The following is a 7,528-nucleotide window of genomic DNA, read 5'->3' as shown; positions in this document are numbered from 1 at the left end:
GTATTACAGTACCACGAGAGCTAAAGAGAGCAGACTGCTCCGTGCACTTTCGAATCACTCTCACGGATGATCGATCTGCGCCACGCCTCTAGTCGAACACACCGGCTAGTGCTGCAGGCTTATTGGCTCACTGACGCTGATGAGATTAACCCCTTAGGTATCGAAATTTGGTACCGAACGACGAGACGTTTTTCGATACTCGATGGTATCGAAGCAATTCGGTCGGTGCCTAAAAAGTATCGAACTCGATACCCAGCCCTAGTGTTATGTGTGTAACGGGGACCAACAAAATGAGCAAAACGCCTCTGCACAAGGGTTTGTTCGCCCTTCTCTGTGTCTGTAATCATGTTCATCTGGTGTTTTGTGTGTGTGTTTTCACAGGAGCCTAACGGAGAAACACCATCATCTCTGTACCACATCGCTGCAGCTCTTCTTCAACACAATCTCATCGCTCTTGAAGACCTCTACGTTCATGTAAGTGGAAGAATCATGGCGGTTGGAGTAGTGTCACAACCCTCTACATTGCGTGTAAATCACTCACATATGCGACTAAATCTTTACTCTGGGCGACTAAATTATGTCTACCGTTAGCCATTGGCTAATCAATTCTTAGATTTTACTCGCTGGTGTGAGAGTTAGAGGCTATTATAAGTTTAGTACAGTTATATTTTCACTCGCTGAACACTGAGCGCTTCAGAGTTTCGCTCTCCATCAAACGATCTGTACTATTTCAATTCATCTGAATGGATGTGCAGCGCACCTGTATTTGACGCACCGTAAACTCTAGTGTGAAGATGCACGACTCGCCGTCGTTTTGCTGATAGCGCTGTTTCTCACACATGCAAAGAGCGAGAGAGTCTCACACACCACACTGAATCGACGCGCTACATGTAAACAATATTCTATGTTATATTTTCCTGTCAAAATAACGGAGTTCATTTGGAGTTCTCCAGCTTTTAAGAACAAGCAGAAGATATGCCGATTTCTCTGGTAGTGGGCGGAGCTAATGCACAAACTAATCTCATTGGCTGGCGCTCATCTATTACCAAATCAGCAAATCAGTTCGAGGGAACGCTGACAACATGATTAATATTCATGAACCCAGCAGCTCATCAGATCATAGTGTGTTGTGTATTATTAGTATAGTAGTAGAACTAGTAGTAGTATTATCTTTTAATAATAATTAATTACTATTATCTTTTTTTTTTTTTTTCTCGGAGAAATAACTTGTTCATACTGTGCAATATAGCAGCCTCTTCCTTTTCTGGTGATTCAATTGTATCAGATAACTTCCTTTTGAACAGAACAAGCAGTAAATACCATCCTTTTAAGTTGTTAAAATGTAATTCTGCTTATTAGAATTACAGGTGCTCTTTGACTTCATTTACACATGGTATTAAATGTGTTGCTGTGGACGAGGTTGAATATTTGCAGTTGAAGTGGGACCTACATGCATCTGGAGCATCATGCTCATAATCGAGCAGCTCAGAGCATAATGCCAGCTTAATGTCATGCTTGGGTTAATGCCGTTTAGTGCCGAAAATGCAGTCACAAAATCTGCAACAGAAATGCACAATATGCGTTTTAATACTAGGGTTAAATGTGTTGCATGCTTGGGAGAATCTTCAGTAAGCTACACATGACAAGTGTAATTAGTCCTGGACAAAATGAGCTTGTTCTTGGTGCTCTCAGGTGCTGATTTATATCGAATAGTGACTGGTTTTTGGTCAAAATGACACATTGATGCCAGTGGAAATGGTAAAACTTTCGATAATGAAAACAAACAAAAAATATAATAAAGACAAGACGACACTGGCATCATTAAACACTAGTTGTGGATGTATCAACATGCAATATGGTTGAGGGAAAAAGATGAGTAAAAAAATATCTAAATCTAAAATTTCTTTCTATTTTCTTCAACAAAAAGACGAGTAAAAATATAGTTTGCAGTTGCCAGATGTCAAGAATTTAAATCCCCCATCAGAGCTTTTCTCTTGAAAGGAGACTTTTGTTTATTTATTTTTTTGCCTTGTGTTTTACTTTATTTTTGCAACCTGTGCTGAAGTTTACCGCTCTCCATTGATATATTTTGCTCAATGAAAGTGTAATACAGCCAGTGTGTGTTTGCACTGTTTGCTGCATAAATCTGCCATCAAACCTTCCAAACATTGGTCTCGATTATATTGTTTGCAATTGAGGTCGCTGCATAAATGCACTTGCGCAACTTCTGTGCATCAATACAAAGTCTTATTGTTGTTGTTGTTTTAAAAGAAAGACATGGATATAATTTGGAATGATTGGGATTAATATTAGGAATGGGAATAGGAAGACAGGACAGATTGAGTAAATCGTGTGTCTTCACGCAGCTCCTCCCGCTGGATTCCAGCATCGTGGAAGAGCACAAGAGAGCGATCCTGGAGGCCAAGCAGATCGCCCGCAAGCTCACCATGGTGCTCGTCCCCTCTGAAAAGACGGAGGACAAGGAGAAAGAAAAGGAGAAGGAAGAGGAAAAGAATGAGAAGGTAACTTATTTTCAGTAAAGCAGTGTGTCATTGTGCACCACAAGTGGCACCAGACAGAAATGTGAAGAGTGACTGTTCAGTGACGCTGTTCAAGGAATAGTTCACCCACAAATAATCATGCCATTCCAAACCCATGCTGAAGAAGAGCTTGAACAAAAATGCAGGTATCACTTTTTGGCTTTGCTTGCCTGACAGGCTTCAGTTGTATGTGTTTTTATGTAAATGCGTTTCTTATTTGTTCACATGCGCTGAAGGACAAGTCAACGTTGGCTGTAGTAATCGTCAGCAGCTCATACACGTGGTCAATAAAGACTTTTGGTTGAAGTTTCAGTCATTTTTTTTGTATTTATCTTTTTAATTATTATTAATAATTTTTATATAGCTTTAACTTTTAGTAACTTTAGCTTTAGTAATTTTAGTAAACCAACTTTAGCTTATTTTATTTCAGTGAGTTGCTAAGGCAACATTTCTAATTTTCATTTAGGTTTTTCGTCTTTTCGTTTTATTTCAGCTTTCTTTGAATTAATTTTCTTAGTTGAATTAGTTTCTTAGTTAGTTTACGATAACAACACTGGCAGAAGAGCACAGAAGAGTTTCATGATGTAATGGTCTAAATGCATGTAAATGTCAGAGTTACATAAATGGCTTTTGCTGGGCTGATCAGATGCTTGATTATTCAGCAGCGCATGTACAGACACTCAGCATGCACTCAGGGACTCTGTGTCTGACAGCCTCGGATTCACTAAATTCACTTCCAGATGCAGAGATAAGCTGCAGTTTAGTCGTGCTGTTTACCAAGTTAATGGTTTAAATTAAATTATCCCTGCATAGTGACAGAATATGCATGCAGAATGCACACAGGGCTTTAAAATGCTGAGCAATAACAGCACTAGACATTAATTATCTCTACTTCTACTAATTAAAACCAATCTCTCTTCGGTTCATTATTTAGAAGTATATATACTTTATGCACATAAATGCAGCCTTATTGAACATAAGGCTTCAAAACTCTTCATCTTTCATTGTACGGTCTAAATTCAAAGGATGTCATCCAACCTCACATATTCATATTCTAGTTGTCACACTGAAGGATTGGTTTGGTCTAGGATATCAGAAGTACCACACTTCAGGACCAAGTTGATTAAAAATACACACAAATGATAGCAGTCGGTTAAGCAATGACTGCTTTTGGTTTTGTGCATCTACATTAAATTTTTCAGTGTAGATGTATTGTCAGTTGTCAATTATTTCATTAATAAAAACTCAAACAGCAATACTGTAAAGGCCGTTTCACACTGAGTGCGATGTGAAAAAGCGAGGCGAATCGCAGAGGAGCGCGAAACTATTGTTGGCCGCCTTTTATTTCTCACCTGCACGCTAGGTGGCGCCAACCAACAATGCATTTTTCCTTATGTATGTATCTCGTATATGGCTTTAACATCGTCCGCTGCGTATATATTCATTCCCTTTGAAATTAGAGGATTGTCGTCTTGTCTCTTATTTAATGTAACTATTTGCCATTTCAAGCATATTAAATAGTGAAATCAGAAGAATTTGCATGTATAATGCCACTTTTGCAGAGCTTAAAAGAAAGTAGACAAGTGGAACACAAGACTTTCAAAGCAGGTGTACATTAAAGCCACAGAGTTCGTTGTGCGTGTAGTTTCATGTGGTCTCATTCTTTGACAGTGTATTTACTGTGCATCGAGGTTGAATGAAAGCACTGGGCATGATGTGGAATATCAGATGAATAATACAACTCAAATGAATCAAAATAGTTTTTAGTTGCAGCCTAGTTTAAATTTTTTTCCACTTCTGACTGATTATGTGAAAATCCTTGTTTTAGAGCCGTTTTTGGGGCTTTGCATTAGTGTGACTTGTAAGCTGTATGAACCAACACAGATGGTGTGCGTGTGTCATCTGTCCCTGAAGATAAGAATCCCCTCAGACTCCTCAGCAGAAGAGATAATGAACAGAGGAGCGTGTAATGATGCCGTATGTGGAGGTGTGTCCTCCGCTCCTCTAATCTGTCTCTCCTCTCACGTCAGCCTCCTGATAACCAGAAGCTGGGGCTGCTGGAGGCGCTGCTGAGGATTGGTGACTGGCAGCACGCTCAGAGCATCATGGATCAGATGCCAGCTTTCTACGCCACCTCCCACAAGGCCATCGCCATCGCACTGTGCCAGCTGCTGCACCTGATCGTGGAGCCGCTTTACCGCAGGTACGGCATTCAGACGCCCAGACGTGAGCGTTTGCTGTTGGTTTATGTACATTCACGGTCATCCACTTTAATCAGTCAGCGAATCAGAGCAATGCACACCCGACTCCCTCACTGAATCACAGATTCTTTTCGTTGGTCATGCTTGATTAGAAATGAAACGGGAACCATTAAATGGTCCTATAAAATACCTTTTTTTAAATTTTTTATTCCATGTTCTGTCTGAATACTCAATTCTGATTGGCTGGCAGGGTATGCATTAAAACCGTTTAATGCACAGGTAGTTCCAAGTCAGTTTAATTACCGTTCTATATATTAATTTGCTGCTTTAATTGATGCACACTCACACACATCACTCGCACATAAACACAGTGAGAGGTAGTGCTGTGTTCAAAATATCGATACGACGATGTATCGTCACAGAGATTTGACGATACGAGTATCGATACAACTGGCCCTGTATCGATATTGTGGCACGTGTGCAGCAGTGGACCGCGCTTAATTTGTGAGAGCGAGAGAGAGGCTGTGTATGTATGAATTACCACCGTTTTGCCGCGTTTCTCTATTAACAGTGATGCTGTGTCTTTAATTCCTTTAGAAACAATGATGCTACCAGCTCCTTGTTGAGAAAGATAATGTAGCTCTTGAGCGATTAAGCTATTTAGTTGATAAAACTGCGGGGCAGCGCTAAAAAGTTTGTTTTGGCAACAAAAAATGGTGAGTTCGGCCGCAGCGTGATCTGTGTGTGTGACTGAACTTAACATTAACTGCTTCTGTTTCACACAAATGCTGGCACAGACATGCATGTTCGGCTAGAGTCGCTTTGAACTCCTGCATCTTCGGAAGCGGAGCTGCGTGGAAAGTTACAAAAAATGTCGTGCACACCGCCATGCGAAACGACGTCGCGCGCACTCAAAGCGAACTTCCGCCAACTCCGCGACTGTATCGTGATACGTATCGTATCGTGACTTTGCTGGTGATACACAGCCCTAGGGAGAGAGGTTGGAGATTGCAGATCGCACTGCGCACACACACAAACTTATTGTCGGTGCTGCCCCACGACTTTTATTAATAAAATAGCATAGATATTAAATCGCTACATTATCTTCCTCAGCAACGAGGTAAAATCGAAGTAACTAAACAGCTTCATTGTTTGTAGAGAGAGATGCACAGACGCAGGTAACACACACACAACTGTCATCTCTCTCTCTCTCTCTCTCTCTCTCTCTCTCTCTCAATAGATCGATTGATAATTAATTCAAATCAATGCTATAATTCATTCAAATAAATGTGGTTTTACCGCACTATTTTATCTCTGTATCTGATTTGAAGCGGGCAGAATGCTAGAGCTAACGAGCCGTAGCTGACGAAAATAACGGCTCTGCTTCGCATCGGGTGGTTCTTGGCCTCCACGTCGTGCATTTAAAATCCTTTAAAATCCTTGTAGCCGGACTATTACGTCATAGAGTGACACATTCCACAACCTGTCGTTTTGGCAGATCAGCTTCAATATAAGCTGTTTTTAGACTAACGAGAAAGTGTTGAGTTCTGAAACTTACAGGATGTTTTTATTGGACAATGACCTCTTATATGACAAAAGATCACGGGAATTTTGATTTCTCAGTTCATGACCCCTGTAGGTTTAGGTATGTGTAGGACTAAGGGATTTAAAATATGGTCATGCAGAACATTGCAAGACATTAATATGTGCTTTATAAGTACTAATAAACAGCCAATATGCTAGTAATATACATGCTAATAAGTTGTGCTGTGTAGCTTTCTATGAAGGGGTTACCAAAGAAACTGCTATATTTCTGCCATTCCATAAGCACCAGCTACTGGCAGAGAATGAATTTGCTTTTTCAATCAGCCCATCTACTGTTTTTGTTCAGACCAATGTGAAAATCGACCTGTATTTTTATGCAGCAAACACACAGAGTTGTAAATGGAAACCGGTGCTTTTACAAGAAGCTAATATGCATTCTATAAATCTCATATATATAGTTATCTTGTATTTAAAATTTATATTAATATAAGCATTTATACGTTTGACTCATCCCTTTTCTTAAACCTGTATTTGAACTGTAAAGTTGTTTAAATTATGGTTTGTACATTAATTTTACAATTTAATATGTCACCATAGGCATTTCCCTTACCCACTCAGTCTTGATGATCATTTTATTTGTACAGTTTTTAAAAAAAAAAAAAAAAAACATTTCATTTTTACAAACCCTGTGGATACCCTGGACTGGTATATTCATCCAGATTTTGCCAAATTCTGTGACATTCCACATTATACATTGAATTCATTTTTGACTGGGTTCCACAATTCCACATTGTTGAAGTCTATATGTAATATGTACTTGAGGATTGTGAGATATGAATCAGACTGTTTTCATGTTAATTACTTGACAAGTAATCAATTTTTTATATTCACAGCTGTTTTGTTGCAATTAATAATGGTATTCTTAAAAATAACAAATATAATTGGTTAATGTTTAGCTAAAACACCCTAAATTGTTGCTTTTGTTTTTTGAAAGTGTGATTTACAGTGTGGGTGCTTGAAAGCTCCATATCAGAGTTAATGTCTTCATATTTCCGACCCTTTATCTCTAGTGTCAGTTGCTTGGAAACAATAGGAGAAAGATTTGAGATTTTCTAACTTTTTGGTTCTTGATCCCCAATAGTGTAAAATCATTAAATAAGTTTTTACAGGTCCAAATTTTCTGTTGGAAGACATCAGTGAGGGACATGTATATACACACACACACACACACTCTCTCTCTCT

The 7,528-nt window shown here is 39.2% G+C and overlaps 1 protein-coding gene across 1 annotated transcript in view; it reads left to right on the top strand.

Moving 5' to 3' along the window:
- LOC107733416 (THO complex subunit 2-like) overlaps positions 1–7,528 on the top strand; it is a 93,096-nt gene that overhangs the window by 30,819 nt on the left and 54,749 nt on the right. The window contains exons 9-11 of the mRNA XM_016545017.1: positions 382–474; positions 2,367–2,522; positions 4,571–4,743. Of these exons, the coding sequence (XP_016400503.1) occupies positions 382–474; positions 2,367–2,522; positions 4,571–4,743 (422 nt within the window). The remainder of the gene's footprint in view (positions 1–381; positions 475–2,366; positions 2,523–4,570; positions 4,744–7,528) is intronic.

The sequence above is a fragment of the Sinocyclocheilus rhinocerous genome, unplaced genomic scaffold (assembly GCF_001515625.1).
Source record: "Sinocyclocheilus rhinocerous isolate Xijiao unplaced genomic scaffold, SAMN03320098_v1.1 scaffold460, whole genome shotgun sequence".
Lineage (NCBI taxonomy): Eukaryota > Metazoa > Chordata > Actinopteri > Cypriniformes > Cyprinidae > Sinocyclocheilus > Sinocyclocheilus rhinocerous.
The sequence above is the reverse complement of the archived record's forward strand: the minus strand, read 5'-3'. Positions and strand labels throughout refer to the sequence as shown.